The 23943-nt window shown below is 40.7% G+C and overlaps 1 protein-coding gene across 1 annotated transcript; it reads right to left on the reverse strand.

The window, feature by feature from the left end:
- Positions 1 to 2774: 2774 nt before the first annotated feature.
- eftud2 (elongation factor Tu GTP binding domain containing 2) lies at positions 2775 to 23832 on the reverse strand. The gene is made up of 28 exons (XM_012872022.3): positions 23695 to 23832; positions 21783 to 21898; positions 21538 to 21700; positions 20038 to 20116; positions 19871 to 19946; positions 18942 to 19007; positions 18806 to 18841; positions 18609 to 18699; positions 18409 to 18491; positions 18137 to 18303; positions 17733 to 17857; positions 16009 to 16072; positions 15846 to 15936; positions 15581 to 15716; positions 13658 to 13785; positions 13319 to 13512; positions 13121 to 13232; positions 12904 to 13044; positions 12726 to 12827; positions 10645 to 10727; positions 9905 to 9991; positions 9079 to 9205; positions 7325 to 7412; positions 7075 to 7193; positions 6781 to 6875; positions 6522 to 6675; positions 3199 to 3306; positions 2775 to 3101 (listed from the first exon to the last, which is right to left on the reverse strand). Exons 2-28 carry the CDS (start codon positions 21885 to 21887, stop codon positions 3006 to 3008), a joined length of 2916 nt encoding a protein of 971 aa, XP_012727476.1. The 5' UTR covers positions 21888 to 21898; positions 23695 to 23832; the 3' UTR covers positions 2775 to 3005.
- Between the last annotated feature and the right edge of the window lie 111 nt (positions 23833 to 23943).

A 23943-nucleotide genomic window follows, 5' to 3' on the forward strand; every position in this document is an offset into this window, starting at 1 on the left:
TGAATGGTGAAATCAAAATGTAGGTTCGCAAAGTTGCATCTGAACAAACCTGTATTTCTAGAGGAACGCTCTTCCAATGGATGAGCTCAGAAATGTCTGGTGAAACCCCCAAAGACACCTGACCAGCACAGACACAAGCCCAGTGGCACCTCTGTATCGTAAAGTACTCTGCGGTCAAACATGAGGCCATTATTTCTGACAGCTGGTTTGTACCAAACTGTGTCAACAGGATGATGGTTCCTAAAGAAAGCAGCAAACCTACAACAGAGTTGCTGAAAAAGAAAAGAAGCAAGATTCTAGAATTGGCCCAGTCCAAAAGCTGACTGAAATACTGCAGTGGAGCATCACAGTAAGAGCGCTGTGCAGAAACCATTGTCTGCAAAATTTCATACATTGATGCAATGCTGAAAAAAGGAGGGAGCCAACATTTTTTGGCTCCCTTTTTGATGCTAAAGGTAAAAGCCATTGATTTCTGATATGTACTTACTTTGATATATTATATATAATACATATATTATATATAATATATTCCTTTTTCTTTATTAAATACATTTACGGCATTTTAACACATCCAGATACATATTCTTAGAAAAATAGAGCAGGTGCTGTTTATGTCCTGCTATGTAAAACCAGTGTATCTTTTTCCCATTTGATTTTAAAGTAACACATAAGAGAAGAAATTCATTTATTGTCCCACAATGGGGGAAATTCAGTTGTGACAGTGGCAAAAAAAAAACAGAGAAAGAGAAGCATATACTTGCGGTTTAGATGCCATTTGTTTTGTTCTAAATTTATGAAAACACAAGAATGCATTAAGTGCCATTTTAAATATGCGGATTACGCTGCATTAGACACAGTTTAGGGCATTTTGTCCAAACCTCTTTTTGTCTGACAAACTGCTTCCAGCCCTGTCAAATGTTTATTCAAATCCTCATAATTAAACCGAATTACATGTACAAGTTTTAAATAAGTCATAGGAATATCACAATTTTAGGTACTTCCTTAAATGCTGAATATCTCTTTATATTCAGCCAACGATCCTAACCCGTCACTTTCTTTCTGCCTCCATCCCACATCCTGTCTGTCAGTCACCGCCCACAACGTCCCCAAAACGACTGATCCATCACTCCATCAGTAAACTTCTGCTTTGCACTAATGTCTGCAGACACAGACAACACCCCCTCCTCCCATCAAATACCAATTACCTTATTTCAATACTTTTATATTCAAGATACTTAAAACTAATTATTTTAAGACAAAGATCAGCCAAATAAATCCAAAAGTTGTAAAATGATTCCTTTAATTATGGGAATAAAAATTATCCAAACCAAGCTGGCTGTGTGTTAAATTTTCACTGTAACAAAGTGCCTCTTGGCCTGTTTAATACCTTAATTTAAGGTGGATAATGTTTAGGATTTAACTAGGCCACTTCACATCATTGGCTTTTTTTGTTTTCAGGGGTGGACTTGCTGATGTGCTTTGGATCATTGTCCATAACCAGTGTGCTTTGAGTTTAAGCAGAATTTATGGCTCCTTCAAGTCTTCCAAGCCTTGAAGCAACCCCAGACCACGTCACTGCCACCATGTTTGAATGTTGGCAAAATGTCCTTTTTCTGAAATGTTAGTTTGATGCCAGATGTTAGAAGATGCACGCCATTTCAAGTTATAAGTCTTGGGAATCAAGAGTTTTTTTTGGCAAATATTTAACATCTCTTTGTGTTCGATTTGCTAAACAGTGCTTTTCACCTTGGAACTTTTTAATGCACAAGAATTTAGCCCAATCTCTTTCCAGTTGAATTGTTTACTGAATGCAATGGAGATAAACAAGGTCTGCAGAGCTTTAGAGTTTAGTTCTGTTTTTTTGGGGTCCTCCTGGAAGAGTCGTCAATGTTTTCTTGGAGTACTAGTAGTAGGCCGGTCAACACAGAAAATTCACCATTTTCGTGTTTTCACTATTTGTAGAAAACAATTAAACCCTTAAAAATGCCTTTGTAACCCTTTCCAGATCGACAAACACTGTCTTTGCTTTTAGAGATATTTTTGGCCTACTTCATGTCGTCAGACTGGTTCTATTTAAGAGACGGCTTGACTGTACAAATCTGGCTGTAATCAAATCAGGGTGAAACTGGACTCACCATGTTTTGTGGTTAATTATAATTCGTTCATCATTTACCAGCAGCCTGCCCCATAGGGCCAGGATGCTTTGGATAGAGCTTTCCTCCCTTTAAGGTGCCATGACATCACTGTAGAAACCATTTCATTTAGTTGATATTACTGCATGTATAAATTCTCCAAAGAATTTCATTTTAAAAAATTACTTTATTTTGTCGGGCCAAACGTGCCTCCTCAGTAAAAAGGTTGGTTGCGGTAATGAGACGCAGCGTTTGACCGTATTTGGTAAAAACGGTCAAATACTTTATGGTGCGCTGTGATTGGAGAATACAAATACGTAGAAATTCAACCTACATAGAAAGGCAACTGGTTTTCTGATCTCACTGTTTTTGAGCCAAGCAACAAAGATATTCACATTTGACATTCACACGACCTCATCAGTGCACAACATATCATATTATACCCCCAAAACCTCAGAAAAAGAACATTTGTTGTCATGGCCCCTTCAATAAATCAAACTATTGTACAACCGTTTTGGATTTACTCATGTCCTCCTTCTCTGATATTAAAATAGTTTGATCTGAAACAGAAACAATCTGAGGAGGGGGGGGGGGTGCTTTGTCACAACACAGTAAAATGTGCCAAGAAGAAGAAAAAAAAAGTTTCATTTGATTCAAACATTTTTATTCAAACATCAATTAGATTGAACTTACTTAACCCCAAAGAAAAGTTTAGCTACAAAACAACATTTTGTACATATAAAAAAATAAAAATACAGGAAGAGATGAGAACAACCAAATGTTTGACAGCTACATCTGCCCTGTAGATTAAAAACAGGTTAAACTCTGGTAAGGTTCATTCACTTGTTGCAGCTGAACATCGGCAACGTTGTCTCACATGGGATAATTAAGCACCACGTCTTGTTTCGCCAACTCCAACAACATAGGATCGTCGAAGAACTTGCTGATGCTCACGTCCTCGCTCAGACCCTGCAGAACAACAAATAAATGTGAGAACATTTCAAAACCCGACCGTCTATGAGTTCAACTTCAAATCAAACGGCGAACAGGCGTGCAGACGACTCGCCTTGCGTCTCCTGGTCTTGATCATGAACTCTCGGGCCAGGTGAGGTGCGGGCTGAGGCTCCAGGGGCCTGATCACAATGCTCTTGTCCAGGGGGTCACCGGGAACAATCTTTAAAAACGGGGATCAGAAGCAGACAAGAGACTGAATTCGCACTTGTTTACATGCAACACATCTCCTGACAACACGCAACACCTTCAGTGCTAACAAGCTGAGTGAACGTTTCTAACCACGTCTGTCCCGTTTTCTCCTGACTCAGGAGAGCGTCACTCATCATAATGGAAAAAAAAAAAAAAAGCCAGGCGTAAGTATTGTCGCTCTATCAAACGCGACCAACACGGCAACAAAGCAACGTTAGCAGGATGAGTTGGGACGCGCGCGACGCTCGCAGCCGTTTAAAACGGATCACTAAATCCATTATCCTAAGCAGCTCCCAGCCTGACCTTCATGGGATATTCATTTGCTATTTAGCGGGAGACGAAAAGGAGAGCAGCAAAGTAATGAGATATGGAGGAATAAATAAAACTTTCTGAGGCTTAGAGGGACGTTTCCAACTGGAGGGAAAAGAGGAAAACATAATCGAAGGAGAGGCTGAAGCCCAATCAACAAATGGACGAGAGCGGCTCAGGAACTCAACGATCGCGCCGCTGGCGAGCCGATTCATGATAAAACTAATGAGGGAGGCACAATTTAGCCTCTTAAGGTTAATGGGCCGAAACAACGCCGTTCAGACACTTCTTTGTTCTTCTTGTTATTTAGGGCAGCTGGATCAATATGTGCTCAGAGGAATCACTTCTCTCCCCCCACCAGCAGCAGGAGAAAAGACCCAAACTGCTGATTGAATTGGGAACAGGTAATTTCAAAATAAACGCAGACTGGTATGAAACTGTAGGGGAATTTCCTGTGAAAACGGGAACATTTAGCGTGGAAAACGTTAAGATAACGGGAACCCAACAGGGTTAGAGTCGGGCATGAAAAACTGATACTGTCTGGTTTTTAATAATCACAATGATCTCAGGGGCGAATCAAGCCAATAAAAACTGTTTAATAAAAAGTTGTTAAAGCAGAACCAAACCTGTCACGTTCTCTTATTTTCTCATCTCCATTTAACTTAAACAACAACGATGCATATATTCTCCAGCGCATGTCTGACATAAATAATTCACGTCTCATGTCCTGTCAGGCGCTTTCATTTGCACCTGAAGGGGGTGAAACGTTAGTTCAGATGATGAAACCTGAAATGTTTCCACTCCTTTTTTTTTTTTTTTTGGCTCACAGATTAATGACTTTGCACTGAAGTATTAATCTAGCCTAAGTGGAGGTAATTCTCACTGACGCAGCTCTGCAGAGTGCAGACGCAAACACATGTCAGATAAGAGCAGACAGACACGGACAGCCACATGAAACTTGAAAAGTAATGACTCGACACTCCGCTGTGCTCTGGATCAAAAGCCGCGTAACCGGAGCGGCAGACGGCCGCGACAAATGTAGTGAAGAATCCCGGCGTTCCCACGCGTTTTCCAAATCCAACTTCCAAGCTTTTCAAGACTCAAATTAGCAAAAGATCAGAGTTCAAAGTATAAATACTAAAGTTCACTTTGAAGGAGCTGCAGATATCTCGCCTGACCTCAGGCTTTCAATGCTAACCTGCAAAAAGTAATGGATGGATGTCAGAAAGAGTGATGAATGGATGATGGAGGGAAGAATGCATGGATGTAAGAAAGAAGGAGGGATGGGAGGATAGATGGATTGATGTAAGATTGATAGACTTACAGAAGGATGGGTGGAAAATGCAGAGATAGATGGATGGATGGATGGATGGATGGATGGATGGATGGATGGATGGATGGAATAACCAATAAAAAGGTTGGTAGAGCCAAACAGACAAGCAGGCGGATTAACAGACGAATGCACTGATGGATGGATGATGGGATAGAAGTATGGACAGACAGATGGACAAAAGCATGGCTGAATGATTGCATTGATGGAAAAAATATTTGGGTGGCGGTATATGCGGACAGACGGAGGAATGGATGGATTGAAAAATGTAATGGATGGCAACTCAAATAGACGGATGGATGGATAAACAGGGGGATGGATGGATGGAATGAAAAACAGATGAATGGCTGATGGACAAACTGACAGAAGGGAAATAGTCACTACAGGTGATGGGAGGATTCAAAGGACGGTTTTATAAACTTGTTTGTGCATCACACATTAGAAATGTGCGTTCATGACGATCACAGCAAAGACCCCAAAGCATCAGCATCGTTATTTCACTACCGCATTATTCAGACCATAAGACGCAATTAAAATCCTTTAAATATTCTCAAAAATTGATGGTGCACCTTATAAATGATTACTGTGCCCACTGACTGATTTTATGTGGTATAATGCTCTCAGATATCTGTTAAATGTTGTTGTGAAAATTTTATTGATGTATGTAACTCTGATCATATCTTGTCTGGATGCACCTGCATATTTCCCGTGTGAAAGAAGCTCTAATGCTCACAGATTCACTATTGTGTTTCCACATCCAAGGACACAGAGAGGAGTTGAGTTAGATAGGAACTGGATCGTACCAGTGGCTGCACTCCTCTGACGATAACTCCCACTTTCTTTGTTAACCCAGAATGTATAAAAGTTAGTGTGTTCTTTTTCTCATTGCTCTGTTTCCTGACTGCATTGGGGGACAGAGACATTCAAACGCTCATGCCTTTGAATTAAAATAACTTAAAAACAAACGATGCATCATTTGTTTTCATGAGTGGTGTGCTCACTTAATTGATAATTATTAATATCCATAACAATGTCTAAGTACGACTTTGGTTAGCAATGAAGCTCAATGGATATCAGGAGCATTACGGTACACTGTGTCACTTCCTGATCGGACCCCTGAGCTGTCTACAAGACTGCCTGACTATAATGTCTAAACTATAAGTTCATTCACGTAAGGCATCCAGTACACGGTGTACGCACTAGAAACAATAAACCAAGTTAAATCAATATAAAAGTTATGTTTATTTTTGCTTTATGTTAGAAACAGGGCAGTGTAGTCCAACTACTCTGTCCTCCCAACAGAGACGGATAGCTCTTTCCTCTCAGGTAGTATCCGTGTAGGCGGAAAAAATATTTAATGCACCTTATTTAATGCGCGCCTTCTGGTCTGAAATATACGGTGATCTACCAGACGGACGTTAATTCCACACCTAAAATCACCTTATTTTGTACCCGACTCATTTTTACCTCCTGCAGCTTTATTTTCTAAGAGGCAAGCGCTGAGTAATACAGTTCACTAAGAGAAGGAGCCGGTCCATAAATCTCACCTGCCAGTGGTGGAACACAGACAGAGCGAAGGCCTGACCCTGCGTGTGTGTGCGAAGGTCGGTCTCAAAGCCGAAAGAGTCTATGGCGGGGATAAAAGCCTTGATTGTGTAGAGCGGAGAGCCGGGAATCGGTGCATCCTGGGTGACATGACCCCTGATAGATGGCAAACAACGTAGATTATTTTAAAACAGTCCAAAAAAAAAATTAAAGAAAAATACAGTGATGGCTGATTTAAAGGCTTTGTGCTAGCACACGAACCTTCTTCTAGCCAGCACGGTGTAGACTGCAGACACACAATCAGCCGGAGCCTGGACCTCTACGAAATAATACGGCTCCATTAATCTCGGAGTGGCCTGAAATGAGAGGTATACGACATTTAAAGGAAGCAAAATGAGTGGCTGATGGACTTGTGATGAAAAGGGTAAAAAAAAAATCATGACAGAAAAGCACAGATCACAGTCTAGTTAAAGTTATAGCAGAGAGGCAGATGATTGGGGTAATTAAGTAGTTAAAATCAAGCAGGGACTAAAAGATGATCAGATGGGGTCTCACCATTAGAAAGGCGGAGTACACCACTCTCCTGGCCGTGGGGATGACCTGACCGCCTCCTCTGTGGAGAGGCTCCTGAGCGATGACGGCATCCAGGATCTTAAACTTGACGTTTCTAATAGCTGAAAGGAGCAAAAACAGCAAACCCCAGTCATGACGACGCAATGCTGGCAGAATAAACATTAATAAAACACTCTTAGACATCTCTTTCAGTGGAAAGGTAAAGCACTTTAAGACGGCAGGGATGACCTACGCTCGTCACAGAGAGGTCCCTCCCTGGTGCCCCACTGGAAGCCCTGAACGATGCTGTCTTTGACTGAACCAAGCAACGCTTTGTCCACCTGCAGAAAACACACAAAGGGACTCAGCTTCTCTGGTTGGACAACATTATTTCCATCATTACTTTCATCAAATAAAGTAAAATGTCAGTTTTTTTCCCAAACTGCCAAACATTTGGGTTACTACACCTTTTTTTTGTCAAAATTGTGTTGTTCCATGAGCTCTCCAAATTTCTTTATATATCTATTTATACCTTTTTTTTATCTAAAAATACAAAAGGTCACCTTGACTTTGATAAAGAGAGGAGAATGGATGGAGAAATGGGTAAAAAGATAGACGGTCAAACAGAAGGACACATGACTAGAGGAATGGACAAAGAAACAGAGGCATGGAGCTCATAACTCTGTTTCTTTGTCCACCCGTGCCTGTTTTCCATCCCTATGGACGCATGGCTGGATGAAAAACGAAGACAGATGGACGAACAAACTGACAAAATAATTGATTCCCAAACAAATCAGATGGATAGATGAACAGACTGATGAACAGACAAAGGAGTCGACGGACAGACGTGGTAATGGACGCCTGGAGAAAGGGACAGACTAACATTTGGATCGATGGATACATAAAACATTTAGACGTGAGCCTGGTATGCACGTTTTTCGTCTTCTTGACCCTTGATCTGGGAAACGTTTAAATTGAACCCCAGGCCGTAAAAGACCCGAGAAAACCTGCTTTTAATACCAGTTTCTGATGAAATAAGGAGAGTCCAAACAGACTGTGCTGAAAATATCGAGGAGTTGGTCGTTTTCTGGTGAGAAGTTCATTTTCAACAGAGGCCAAACAGACACGAATCCAGAATCCCTAAAGTTCCAGTGAAAATCTATCTGACTTCACAAATGAAACCTCCAGCATTTAAAACAACCTGGTGTCACAAATGATGAATTCTGATTTATTAGAAGATTAAAGACTTGGGCTACGTTCACACTGCAGTTCTTAATGCTCAATTCCGATTTTTTTGTGAAATCGGATTTTTTTTGCGTGGTCGTTCACATTTCCAAATATATGCCACTTGTATGTGATCTCCTGTGTGAACTGAATGCGTTCAACCTAAGTGTCCCACATGCGCACTCGAGGACGCGATTACGTCACACATAGCAAGCGTCCTCAGTGTTTGCGGAAGTAAACATGGATTATAATGCTGGCGCGCATTTTGCGGTCATTAATTTATTTTCTAACAGGAACTTTCCCTCCATTGACTGCTCTCCTCATTGTAGTCCGCTATGGGTGTCGTCTTTCTTCCCACTTCTGCATAGCAGGACGCAGAATAGTGACGTTTGTCGAGTATCGGTGACGTACAGGTCGGATAAATGCGACCCGGCCGTACAGACACAGGTCGCATTTGAAAAGATCAGATACGTATCGGATTCAGGACCACATATCCAAGCGGCCCGGGTCGCATTTGAAAAAAATCCGATCTGTGTCGTTCAGACTGTCATAAAAAGATCAGATACAGGTCGCATGTGGGAAAAGAAATCGGAATTGGATCACTTCAGGCTGCAGTGTGAACGTAGCCTTAATGACATCTAAAAAAGCTTTGTTTTATGATGTCTCTATTCTAAGCTGAGCAAAATAAAGATGGGTGACGCTTTTCCTCTCAGCAGCCACTGCATGAACAGAAACCCAAGCTAGCCATCCAGAAAACTTCTTGCACATCGCTTTTGCACTCGCCTCAGAAGGAAGTGTGTCATCCACAAGAATATTTGGCCCCGTCGTGTCCGGTCCAAAGGCCCAGATAGACCTGGCAGCCAGCAGATCCCAGTCGTACTTTGTCTGGAAGAACTCTCCCAGCTTCTTCCTGCCAGGACAAAACAGGACAGTCACAGGTTGTGGGGGGGCGGGCGGACATTGTGTCGACTGGAACATTAAAGCGATTGCTCTATTTGGGGGGGCACGGGGTTAATGGAAGAGAGGGGAGCGGAGTGTGCAGCCTTGCTATCATATGCTGGCACAGCTGGGTCCAGATAGCCTCACAGACAGGAAGACTCTCAAGCAAAGCATGTAATCAAGCACGCTCTTCACAGGAGAGCGACGGGGGAAGTGCATGCATGCTTTTAGTGCACAATTTAATTAGAGAGAGTGAATTAATCAATAAGCAACAGGTGAGGTAGCTTAATGGGGGGGCATTTCTGGGATGCAAAGAAAGCTTCTCTGCAGCGACTTAAATTATAGTCAAGGAACTGGGCGCTTATATATTTAGGGAGCCACGTTCCAACATTCCCCCGTTTTAAATAAGCTCTTCCTCTACTGCCTTCTATGACCGCGTTTAATTGAAGAGCCTCATTTCTCAATGACTCCTCATTAATCCCAGCAAAGGATGAAATGAGAATAAATGGTCAGAAAGGCGCAGAAATGTGGGGGAAATGATTAAGCTGACATCAAAGCAAAACGAGCGCGTCTGACATGAAAGGCACGTTCTATCACCCGCTTAATGAACGAGTCGATTAAACGGCAGTGGGAGCGACTGTGGAATGGGCAAAGGCTTCGGCAGGCGCACCTGTTCCACGTGATCTGCACCACTTCGTTCTCGATGTCCTCGGCGAGTCCCTTCTCCAGGGGTTCTGCAATCATGGTGATCTTATTCCTGCAAATCAGGTCACAGAGTCATCACAGGTTAGACAAAGCAACTCAAGCTATGCTAGTAGGGCTGGACAGTTAACCGCAGTTGCAATATAATCGCAATTTCAATAATTTCCAAATCGCCGAGGTCTGCAATCTCTGACTATGTAACAATTAATGGATCAGACGCGTCCTTTAGGTGTCGGTAAAATGTTTAAAGTGGGTTTACCTCCACACAGTTGCATCAATGAGATGATATAATTTTATTACTTGTTGTAGAGCTTATTACCAGAATCTTCCAGGAATCTCACCATAGCATCAAGTACTGGTTAAACTGTTTAATACATGGATTTGTTTGTTGGTTGCACTTTATGTTCAACTCAATTAAAAGCAATTCTCTTGAATAATAATATTCTGATTAATAAAAACAGTCAAAAAGTCATTGTTTACAAACATCTTTGTCTACAGGCCATTGTTGTTGCTTGTGGTTAATACAGAGAAAAGTCTAAAAAAAATCGCAACTATGATTGAAATATATCGCAGTTTAGATTTTTGGCAAAATGGTGCAGCCCTAGTAGATAGGAGGGCGGAGCCGCAGCAATCACCCAGTACGGCGTCAGAATACACATTTATCATTGTGTTTGAATAGGATCCAATAAAATGAGGGTTTATACTCACTTTTTGTTCGGCGTCTCAGCAAAGCACTTAAGAGACGACGTCTCGACAACCGTTTCACAGAAGGTCACAACGGGATCAGCGACCTGTAGGAAAAAAAGGGATCAGATTATGCAAACTGCATCGACTAAAGACCCCGAGTGTTACAGCTTTTGTCTGTAATTGACTGATAGGCGTTTAATATCGGCTGACCACCGACACTTCTGAGTTGAGATTGGCGTTCCATGTTCACCGCGGCATTAGATGCCGAGGTTATTATAGCTATCTAGAGTCCAGACATCAATGAAAAGTATAAAAATACATCAGGGCAGGAAGTTGGACCTATTTAAAATGTGTCCATGTACTTTACAGCATATAGACCCAATACTTAGTCAGGGCTCCTTTTGCATTAATTACTGCATCGGTGCATTGAGGCCTGTGGTTCTACTGAGGTGTTTATGAAGCTCAGGCGGTGTTACACGCCCCTGAATGGGTGGACACAATGTTTCCTATTTAATGTCTGTGTGAGAGAACAAACGGGGTTCTCAGGTACTGGTTGCGTTGTGTTGTTATGAGAACCCAGTACTGAAACTGTAAACAGCCCTCTGCCTTTTAGACTAAATATGGTAAATTATAGTTATGGTTTAAAGAGTTACTACAGAAGTCCACAATAGAAATAGAAACACCACATTATCAGATAAAAGACCAGCCCAGTGATACCACAGTCATTAAAAGCAGGTACTGGTACCTTTGCCAGTGTGGATATGTCCATAAAGTTTGGCAGCATAGGCAAACACGAAGTGCGATAAAATTTCCTTTTAGACAGTTGCGATGATCTTGGACTAGGGTTGGCCGTTTATCCTACAATTTCATCATTATCATAAAACATTTCTTATCACGATAAGAATTTGGGTTTATCTTGACAATGATAAATTCCAACTAGTGGTATCTGATAACCCCAAAAACTGCCAGTATTGTCAGGATTGTTATTTTTGCCATTTGTTTTCACTGTTGGTTTCTTGAGAGCATCAATGAACATCTATAACTTAAAACATATAATTAAATGCAGTTACTATATGTAGTTTAGTGATAAAAAAAAAAAATCACATGTCTTTATGTAACTAGAGTCCTGAATTTTTAAGGACTATTGTTTTTTCTGGGGCTCTAGTGGCATCGTGGTGTGCTGTCAGAGCTACGCAGTTACCTAAAAAGACCAGAAATAGGCTTTTATCATTGTTTTCTCAATAGTACCACAATATCTCACGATAACATTTAAAGTCCATATCGCCCACCCCCATCTTGGACTTGATCAAACACAGTTGATTAACACCAAATGATGACTTGGCTGCCCAAATCCCCACTCTTAGTGGAAACGTCACAGTGGATGTTGGATTCTGTGCCTCTCCACTCTTCCTCCAGACTCTGGGACTTTGATTTTTAGAGAAAACCAGCAATGGTCCAAAGTCCTCTTTTAGGATGAAAGTAAATTGATAAAGAGTCCGATTCTCTGTCCTTGGCCCAGAGATGATACTTCTCACATCGTCTGTCGTTTGACTGGTTGTCCTGGATCCAGTGTCTTGATGATTCTAGCCTCTGTTGACACCTTGTTAACTTTCCCCAAAACTCTTCAGTGAGGTTTGCTTCACAGTACTCTGTAGCTGCATTTTTCACATTTATCCACCTTGCCTTTTTTCTTCTGCTCAACTTCCCATTAATATGTTTTGATACAGCATTAAAAGGTGCATAGCCACGTTATTTGACTTAAATTTATCCGTCACTAGCTCACTCTGGTTGCGTACAAAGTTTTTATGAAAGATTATCACGTCCTGCTGGCATATTAGTAGTTATTTTGGTGTTTTATGCTTTGTTTTTGCTCAATTTGTTAGTGAATAATAGCTTCTGTGTTTATTTACGATTTTAACGGAAGTACATACTGCGCAATATATTATTTAGATTTTTTTTAACTAACTAATAAGGATATTTTTGCTTTTTATACTGAATCACAAACGTTAAGATGTTCAAACATATTGAAATTCACCCGCAGTTTCTTCCTAACCAACACAAAACGTTGCAGTTAAATGATCAGGATGGGCATTTTTACTTACTTTAATGTCGATCTCTGAGTACATCTTCCTCAAATCGTGCATGACACAGTCCAGGTAGAGCTCTCCTGTCCCCAAGATGACGTGCTCTCCTGACTCCTCCACCTGAAGCACAGTCACCTCCTGAATCAGCCCCAAAACCTAGAAACTGATTTGACACCCTGACAGCACTCAGACCTACCTTTGTGGTAAGAGAAGGGTAGCTCTTGTTAACCTTTCTCAGGCCGTCCAACATTTTGGGCAGCTCGGACGGGTTGACGGGCTCCACGGCGATCTTGATAACCGAAGCCGTGTTGAACTTCAACGGCCTGAAGATCTGAGCCTGACGGGGACAGAGAAGACGTTTGATGCGTTCACGCCTCTAAACATCTCGGGGACGTTCCCGGCCGGTGCCTCACCTCTTCGTTCCCCCGCGGCTCCGTGATGGTGGCCGTCTTCACGATCGGCTGGTCGCAGCCCTCGATCAGAACCCAGTTTCCTGCGGGGACTCGGTTGACTTCGATTTGGTACCTGAAACGGTGGCGGAAGCAGTTACGTTTACCGAACAATCGCCGATTTCGGACCTTTGCGAACGAGCAAAAAAGCGGACGTTTAACCTGGCAACAGAGATCCAGAGACGACCCACGGTGCAGATCTGGGAGTCTTCCTCGTCGTCCAGCGTGTAATTTTCTCCCAGCACCTTCACTGGCTGGCCTGCCTGAATGGTGCCGCTCAGAACCCGGCCAAACGCGTGGAACTGGACCCCATCCTCTGTGCTGTACATCTTAGTGGTGTGGCACATCAAAGGGCCCTGGAGTGGACAACCAGGAAGCAAGAACGGGAGACTGGCTCCTTATTTTGTAGGAACTAAATTAATGTTCTCTCGTTTTATTTGAAACTTTCCCCCTCAGGCAGATTCTAGTTCATCCCCTCAACAACCCGTTTAATTTACTCACGTCAGGATCACATTCTGCCATGGCCTCGCCTAAGTCTGAGTCCAGGCCTCCCGTGTACGTGTGCTCTATCTTTATTTTAGCACCCTCTTGTGGCGAGGGGATGTGTTGCACGCACATGTCCACCAAACCTGCAAACAACAACGCAGAGTATGTTATAAACAGATTTATTCTAGAGTGTTTCTGCACATTTGTCAAGGTAAACTTAATTAAATGCTATAGTTCATAAACATACTAGGAGCCATATAAACATTCAAAACTGAAATGTCCACAGAACTGGCCTTTTTAACCCAGTTTTTTAAGAATAAATAAAATATATCTGTGCAGGATTTGTGACATATCTCTACAGTGGTAAAGTTTTAAATATGGAAGCAGATAAAAAAAAAAAAAAGACAGCAGAAAGACAGATGGATAAATGAAAGGGTACATGGAAGATGGCTCAATGGAATAAACAAAGTTGACATATGGATGGTGGGTGGCTGTTGGTCAGACTGATGAATACAACTTTTCAACAATGGGACAGGGGATAAAGTCGAAAATATAAATATTTTCCCACATTCCTTTTTCATTTCCATGCATATGCATGCTATGTAGGAGTCATTGCTCTCTGAACTGTTGCAGCCTTATACTCCTACACGCTATAGGTCAACTGATCAACGGCTCCTCTCTGCAGACCCAATTGTTCCTTTTTAGGTCCAAACTGCGATGAAGAATCAGGTCTGCAGAGAGGATGGTTGGGTCCTTGGTACAGTGAGGAGCAGCGGGTCAGTTGACCTAAGACTGGAGTCGCTCCATCCAGGACTTGTAGAGACCTAGAGTCGGTAAGAGGCAGCAAATATCTCTGCAGCCGCCACACATCCTGCACACAAACTGTTAACTTTCACCTTCGGGTCGCAGCTACAGAGCGTTATTTACTAGAACCAGCTGCCGCAGAGACAGTTTCTACCCCCAGGCTGTCGACCTGATGAACATTTATAACTCAGGAGTATCCAGGTCGTCACCAGGCTTATGTGCACCAGTCCAACCATGTCTTCCTTTATATACAAACATCAAAGTATACATATTTACGAGATGTTTTTGTATATTTGGACCAAAAAGGAACCAGGTTGGCGATTAACGCGGACTCTGACTGAGCGTAAACTTAGATGAAATTGTGTTTTTGCTGCAGCAGCTCCCAGAATGTGTCACGACTCCTCCTTGGAAATAAGACAAGAGTCTGCGTTCATTTTTAAATGACTCATAAAAACATAAAAACCCTTTCACTGACACCCTGTAAGATGTTGGTTTTAGGTAATTTATATATTAGCTGGGTCTAGTTGATTTTTATGCTGTTTTATATTGCGTTACCATACAGCTGTTTACATTCACATGGTGTTTTGCTTTACTTTTGTATAAAGTAGGGGTGTAAATCACCAACTTTGTCACCATATGATGTTAAATTGATTTGTTTAGAGGACGATACGATATTTGCTGATGTAACAAAGTGTTACGATTTCCGATCACAATGATGCAATATTAATAATCATAATTTATCTGCCCGTCTAACACTATTGCGTACATCGATATTAACTCACAAACATTCCCCACAGAAACCAAATATGAGTTCAGATATCAGGCATTTCAATTAAAAAAATAGCATTCTTCTAGTTTTAAAATAATAAATCACCTTTTGACTATAGTATCTTTTATGAATTTCAAAATAAAAGCCTATCTTAAAAATGACGATTCGTATTGATCTTTTCATTTTGCATCAATGTAATTGGATTGTTAGTAATTTAATCGATATATCTATGTGGATCGGCGTATTGTTACACCCCTAGAATAAAGTGCTTTATAAACAAACCTGAACTGGATTGGACACTTTTCAGAAACTGGAAAATCCTTAAATTCTAAGAGTAACAAAAACGTTAAGATTCAAAGGCGTACCGGTGAACTCTCCAAAGAAGCGATTACAGACCAGCCGGAGCAGGGGTCTGATGTTCAGCTTCAGCTCCTCCTTAGTCAGGTGGATGCCAAGCTCATCCAAAACCCGAGGCAGGCTTGTGTCCACATCCCCGACCACCTGGACACAGACAGGATTTTACACACAGACACACACAGACAGGATTTTACACACAGATACACACAGGAACGAGGTTTGAGCACAGAGCTGGTAATCGTCGCTAAAAAGAAAAAAGAAGCCATTTCTAACCTGTGAGAGGATCTTGTAAAGAGGCTCCAGGATGAACTCCACAAAGCTGCGCTGGGAGTTACTCGTGGGAGCTTTCTTTGTGAACTTACGACTAAACAGAGAACAAAGAAAACGCGTAAAGAGAACAGCTTCACATGTTTCAGAACGGAGGCCCGTTACTCACGTTTTGGGGTTGAAATAAATGTCTCCCCAGAGCCGCTTTGCAAACTCGTTGTAGTTGATATCGCCTATAAATACATACAGGAGACAGGAGTAAGTCACTGACGTTTTCCCCTCTTTAAAGATTTTACTTTCTCACTTTTTAAGCCTCAACGGCTAAAATTATTTCCTTTACAAACCGGAAGACACAAAATAAACTAAGCTTAAAATGCAACGAGACGCGAGAGCTAAAACTGAGATAAAAGTTGCAAAAACCCTTAACCAGAATAAAGTGCCATGAAAATAATGTTTTTGCTTATTTTGTCACAATTAAATGTTTCAGATCATAAAAAAAAACCATGATATCAGACAAAGATAACCAGAGTAAACCCAAAATGCTGTTATAAACTGAGACATTCGGGGTTAACCTGCTTTGATGCTTCAGATAATTTCTTTCTTTTATTTATGGTAAATTGTCCCAAATCATCTTAATGCCGTTTATCTTTTGATATGACTATTTTCCCTAAATGCTTTGTTAGTTTTACAGCGGCTGGAACAGGACACACGGATTCCAAAAAGTCCCACATTTATCTCATATATCAAGATGTTTTTAGGGAATTGTGGGACGGATCTTTGTGTTCTTTTGGTTTTCGCCTTGGGACTCTCCAATGTTTGCCATTTTCGCTCAAATCTCTCTTAATGTTGAGCCACAAACACTGACCTTGAGGTAAGGGATGTCGGCACACTAAGATCTTGTTCTGGGTTCTGTTGCAACCTCCTGGATTTGGTAATTGATGCACTCTTCCAGTTATTCTTTGCCAGGAGGTTTCTCAACTGTTACACATTTTATACATTTGTGGAACCCTTTCCAGACTGACTGACATTTGATCTGTTCTTAAATATCTTCAGAGTGGGTCATGCTTTGCTATTTGAGATCTTAGAGCCTACTTCATAAAGTCAGACAGGTGCCATTTACGTGGTTTCTTGAGCCAACAGGTCAGATCGTATTCAGCCCTGGGAAAGACTGATTTGCGTAACTAATGACTCAAATTAGGTAAATAGTGATTTTTTTTAATTCAATAACAATGTATATCGATCGATAGACGTGTATCAATGATAGAAAAACGTTAAAAAGAATACAAGTTTTTTTTCCTTATACATTCTATCCATATAGGTTAATATTAGTCATTACATCCTCCCAACCAATCACAACCCTGACCCAGGAAACGCTCCGTCACCAAGCTCCGCCCCCTCCAAAGGGTTCAAATAGTTATTTTTTCTTTTTTAAAAACTAGTTTTGGTAAAAAAAAGTTTGCTGAATAAAAGGTTGAGTTTGAATTCAGTTTTTGTGCGTTCTGTATCTAAAAATAAGTCGCTAAGCAACGGCATAAAATGACCAGGGCTGCACTTAAAATATGTTTTGAATTAGTTGATAATTATCGACATCCATCAATATGATTTCCATATTATCGGTATGCTTTTCTTTCTATATTGTCCAACCCTAATAATATCCTTTTTTTTAACACATGACCAAGTTAGTATGGATTATTTTTTCCCCTAATTAATAAAATCATCAATTTCAATAAGCATTTTGTGTTTACGTGGGGTATTTTTTCCTGAGATTCAAATGTATAGGACGATCTGAAACATGTAAACATAAGAGGAAAAAAAGCACAAAGAGAAGAAATGTGTAACGGGACGCTTGCTTTTTCACAGCTCTGAGGAACGTTCACTGACGAACGATCTCACCGTAGGTGTCTGAGTAGATCTTGGCAAAGGATCCCAGGGTGAAACAGATGCTGTACTGAGAGCTGGCGAAGCAAACGTTCCCGAGGAGAGGAGACACCACCACGTTCTCGTCTGTGGAGTACGTGCTGAAGGAGAGGAGGAATGACCAGGTGGTGAAATTACACATCTAAAGACAGCGCAGCGTGTCAATATAATGTCTGAACAACCAAACTCCCAGCTAAGGAGTTTATTTACTATCATGTTCTGCTCCCATCCTTCTTGAGCCCATTTTTTAATAAAACACCTGAATTCTCCAAACTCAAACGTTCTCCATACTCATCAAAGCTGTCTAGGAACCGCATCAATAGTTAGACTACATCTCTCAATGCTTTGCAGCTCCTTCTGTTCATAAATCCCAGAACTACCTGAGCAAACCGTTGACCTCATCCACGATGTGCCGAAGTTTATAATAAGCATCCGTGGGCGGCAGCTTGAGCTCCACGATGAGTCGGTCCACCTTGTTGATGCAGATGGTGATGGCCATGCGCTCCTGGACTGCGTGTTTGATCAGACGCTCGGTGTTCAGCATCACCTGAAAGGCAGAGAAAGGCGGACCGTCCATTTACCTATTCTAAAATAAATTACAATTAACGGACAACTGAAAAAAAAAAAAAAAAAAAAACAGACGGTAACCCACTCCTTCCGCTGCATCGATGAAGAGGACAACGCCGTCTGAGATCCTCATGCTGGATGTGACCTCATCAGAGAAGTTGACGTGGCCTTTTGAGGGAGATAAAAAAAAATAAGATGTCAGCGTTTTTGTTTCGCTCTGGAGGAAAACATGAAGTCCAAACAATCAGTGTCAGATCACAGCTAAACCAGCAACAACTTTGAGACCTGGTGTATCCATGATGTTGAAAAGGTACGATTTCCCCCTGGAGTCGGGCAGGACCATGGTGACTGGAGTGCTTTTGATGCCGACGCCTCTCTGAAATGCAACCAGAAACGGGGAAGAAGCAGCGGGTTATCTTTCAGCAATAACCTGACATGCTTCAAACCTCAAATGCTGTGCCTAGCCTGAGTGAAACGCTCACCTCCTGCTCAGTGAAAAGGATGTCTGTGTACCGCAGCTGGAAGGAAAAAAGATGATCAGTACCAGGTTGGATCACAGTTAAGTTTAGGACAAATAGTCAGTGAAAAGATTTTAAATTTAAAGTAGTGAACACTCACGTCGACATCGTCCCTCTTCCTGATTTCGGGGTGAGTTTGCTCAATCAGGCAGTCCACGAAACAAGTCTGAGGGAGATAAAGACATCCGTTAGAGTTCCCCTGATTCTGCAGCCACGGTTCCCACTAGGGCTGAACAATTAATCACATTTGCTATATAATCGCAATTTCCAAATCACAGAGGTCTGCAATTTTTGGCTATGTAACAATTAATGGATCAGAGGCGTCCTTTAGGTGTCAGTAAAATGTTTGAAGTGGGTTTTCCTCCACATGGAAGGAAAGAGTTGCAGCAGTGAGATAATCTAATTTTATTATTTGTTTTATAGTTTATGTATCATACTGTTTTTAACAGAAACTTTCAGGAATCTCACCATAGCATTAAGCATCAAACTGATTAATACATAGACTTATTTGTTGGTTGCACAAGGCTTGATGTCCAACTCAACAAGCTATTCTCTTGAATAACAATATTCAGATTAATAAAAACAGTCAAAAAGTCAGGCCTCTCTTTGTCTAGAGGCCATTTTTGTTGCTTGTGGTTAATGCAAAGAAAAGTCAAAATTAAATCGCAATTATGGCTGAAATATATCGCAATTTAGAATTTTGGCAAAAACCTACAGCCCTAATATGTTTAAAAACACATGATAAATTAAATTGAAAAAAAGAAAAGAAAATTGCATCAAATCACAATATTAAGATAAGAATATCGCAATTAGATTATTTTCCAAAATCGTTCAGCCCTAGTTCCCACACATATTAGGAAAACACCTAATTTCACACGTTTAGAGACTATGCAGCAACCTGATGTAGAGCAGCCTAGACAAAGCAATGGGCCCTCATTTTTATTTGCTGCCATTTAAAATTGGTTCCTGGGCAAAATGAATAGCAGATTAGGGGAGCGAGCCAGGAGTGGCTGGAAAGCTCAGGCTAACCTTGCCGTGGTGGAGGTGACCACAGAGGGTGACGTTACGGATCAACTCGGTACCGTCCATCAAATCCGCAAGAAACCTGTGTGGAAAGAAAGGTCCAAAGAGATGAATGTTACTCTGCTGGATATTTTATCTGAGTTTACGGGATTCTGCGTGGGTACGCCACTCACTCCATGTCATAAACGGTGGCCGGTAACTCCTGCTCCATCAAGGTAAACTTCCTGTGCTTGACAGGCTTGATGATGGGCTCTAAAGAGGAGAAAAAGGAGGAAACACTATATTTAACATATTCTGTAACTATGTTAACAACCACATACTAATTTCAACATAACATTGATTACGCAACGATTAGCTCCATATAACTTTGATATTCGGATGAAGGCAAGATCAAAATAAAATAGATGACAACATAAAAACGACTACATTCTACAGGGCAAATAACTGCATAATAATATTAAAATACATAAGGCCTGTGAGAAATGATGCACATAAATCCAACTTTTGGTACGGTTTATAAAAGCATGGAGGTTTTTTTTATTATTAATGACACAGCTGTCATTAGTTCCATAATCTTTAACCTATATGCCGTAAGGGAAATATTAAAATATTGATTTTAGGCCGTATCGCCGAGCCCTAGCAGGAAGTATAGGAAAACATGTAGGTTATTCCCAATCAGCCACAAGTACAAACAACAGAGGAAGGAAAAGAAGACAGAAAAAAGGCAACAAAGCAATGAGATATAAACTCACTATGATATGCTTTGACCAAAGAAAACACGTCAAAACCAACAGAATAAAAATAACCAGAGTTGGAGGCAGGAAATGTGAGAAATCAGCCAAAGGAAAAAAGATTGATGTCCAGAAAGTCAATGAATGAAAGAATGAATGAGTAATGAAATATGAGCATTTATTGATCAGGGTCTACTTTGAAAATGGCTGAGAGTCACAAGAAGCAAACTGTCTTATAAGTTTATGAGAAGAAAAGGAAGGCCTCAGGAGAAAGAAATAAGACCAGAGTGTAAGCCTGGCTTAAAAATAAAATCTCTGATTTTATTTCACCAAATTTAATTAATCAATTTTTTTTCTTCCTTTTCGCTTCACAAAAAGAAATTAAAGAAGTTATTTTTAAAAACTTGCTCTATTTCACCTGGGATTTGCCCTGAATTCAAAGTGCAACTAAATAGGAGCTGTGAAACATGCTTGTAAAACAAGATGGTGGCCCTGTCGTTGTAAACAGTGAAAATATAACAAAATCTTTGCTGCAAGTGGTTTTACACAATGAGCCGAGAATAGGCTTCACTTCTGTAACTTCAAACTAACTTAAAAAAATAAGTCAACAGGCGTCTTGTCTCATGGTAAAAAAAAAGTTTCATCTTTACAATAATCAACAAAATATTTTCCTAACCATATATTCAGCATTGCTGTTGTTCTCTTCATGAAACCCAATGATTGCATTGGCATAATAAAATTAAGATTTTTCAAAATTTAGAAGAGCAGGTAAGATGTTGCTGCGCATGGGCATTTCTTCAAAAGGTGATTCAGGGGATCCTTATCTACATTTCTGCAAAAGTCGTCCACTATACCTTTAAAACCAGCTTAAAGGCCAAGCCATCTGTACAAGCTTAGAAAATGTTTAATTCGATGCTTCTAAAAACATTCGATTCAACTCACCAGTGAGCGGTTGTGTGTCTTCTTCCTGGACAATAGTTTCCACCTCCGGCCCGTAAACCTCCTCTGCTGTGGGATAGTACTTCTTGTCCTCATGCAGGACCACCTCCATGCCGGGTACATTCTCATCCTCATCTGCAGGCTCGTCGTCTTCATCTTCGTCTCTCTGCAGGAGATAAATCCCAAGGCGGGTTTTTTCACTCACATCTTTCAGCAATTACAACCACTGCGAATCTGAAAAAAGGTACCTCGTCAAGATCCCTGTCCTCTGCATCCAGATCATCTTCGTCGTCGTCCGAGTCCAGCTCTGGACCGATGTAATTTCCAAACTCGTCATATAAATCAGCCTCCATCGTTTAGAAAGCTGCAAAGGAGAGCAAATATTTAGACTTGAGTCCATGTTAAGGTTAATAAAGCGGCTCTGAGAAAACTAATATCAGGATAAATCATTTAAACCAGTTTTCATTCTGGATCATTTAATTAAAATCCAACATCTATTAGGAGGTAATAATAATAATAATACATTTAATGTATACGTGCCTTTCTTGACACTCAAGGTCCCCTTACATCAAACATAAAATCAGAAACGATATTTAAAAACGATGGAAATAAAACACAAAAATTCAAATTAGTGAATGTAGCTGTGATCAGAGGGAGTAAGCAAGTTTAACCAGACCAGTTTTAAAGTGAGAAATATATTAAAAAGAAAAAAAGAAAAAAGTGTGACAACCAGGTTGTGTAGGCCTGCACACCAAACAGGCTTCTTTTGGTAAAGGTATGGCAGCATCTCACATCTTAACTAAGCAGTAGTTTCCTGCTATGAGGGCATCTTGTTCACAGATATCCTACAAACTATTGGTCAGATTTGTGTCTTAATCGTTCCAAGCGTTCACTTTTCTCTTTGACGCTGTGATTTCTTTACTGATCTGGAACATGTGCTTAGAATCACTGTGATGCCTCTTCATCTCTGGCGCTTTAGCAAACAAACACCTGAAGAATTTGGGTCAAAGATCATTGGCATCTGAAACCTCTCAAAATTTCAACCACCTTAAAAAAAAAAGACAACCCAGTTCTATCTGATGGGAAGAAAAAACCCAGAGCATGATTCTGTCACCACCATGCTTCCCTTTAGGAATGATCTTGTTGTTTCAGGGTGATATTAAGATTTGGGGATGATGGCCTGAAAGTTTCAGTTTGGTTCCTGTAGACCACAACAGATTTTCCCAAATTTTTCTAGCTGAATTTAACACAAACTGAATCCTTACTGTAAAACAAGTCTCCTGTCTTAAAAGCCTGGATTTTTAGTTTGTATGCAATAGAGAACAAAACCAGTGCTTGTTGAAAATCGCTGCAGATCCTTCAGTGTTACTCTCGGCCTTGTTGCTTCCCTAACCAGTAATAATCCTGTGTTTCTGTCAAATCTGAAAACTCAGTCATCAAGGATATAACAGATCCCAAAAAATGTAGTCATTGCGACCCTTTGGAAACTCATTACAATCTATGAATTTAGAAAATCCTACTAAGACACTTGAGCTTTATTTCACTTTTATCATTTGACTTGTGTTGATGGAAAGGCTAAATGCTGAAATATAATCAGCATTAATGCAAATGTAAGCTAACCTTTAACAGGGCTGTTCACACTTTTTAAGAGTCTCTGTTTAAGCAAGCTAAATTCTTACATCCTACACCTTTTCATCAGGAACAATTTAGCTCATCGCTCCTTATTAAGCATAAGAAGCATACCGCCTTAAAAGGCCATTTGTATTGCACAAATTATAAATAAAAATAAATCAGAGTTCTACACATTTCTGCAGTTTCATTTCACGTTTTTCTGGTCCTCGTCTGATGTGAACCATCGTTGACTTCACCACAACAGCTAATGCTAACTCCGACTGTCGCCAGGGTGGATGATTTGTAGCTCCTGGTTTAATTTGCGGAGGTTTCCGATCGGAAACAACCAAATATTTGGCAACAATTTAAAAAAGAAAGATGTCCTTCTTGCTGGAGCAACACTTATCATCTAACAACTAGCATGCTAACAAGCTAAACGGTGTAGATAAGAACGGGCTGCAAGCTACGTAAACGGTACGTTGCGATTCAGTTAGCAAGCGATAGCTTCCAGCTCTCAAATAAAATAAATATGCTGTTAGAATCACGCACCTGTGTTCGGGTATAAAGCGGCAAATAAATATGAATCCCAGAAACAGTAAGTTGAACTTTTAAAGTAGAAAACAGACGCTCATTCAAATAGCGCCATGCGCATGAAATGCCACTACCGTATTTCCTCTTCTTCTGTCGTTTTTTATGGAATATGGCAGGTCACCTTTAATTTGCATTACCGCCACCTACTGGACAGGAGGACAGGACGGGAAACTAACAGCAACAAAGAATCTCTAGATTCCTCCTAAC

This window comes from Fundulus heteroclitus, chromosome 16 (assembly GCF_011125445.2).
Source record: "Fundulus heteroclitus isolate FHET01 chromosome 16, MU-UCD_Fhet_4.1, whole genome shotgun sequence".
Taxonomy (NCBI): Eukaryota; Metazoa; Chordata; class Actinopteri; order Cyprinodontiformes; family Fundulidae; genus Fundulus; species Fundulus heteroclitus.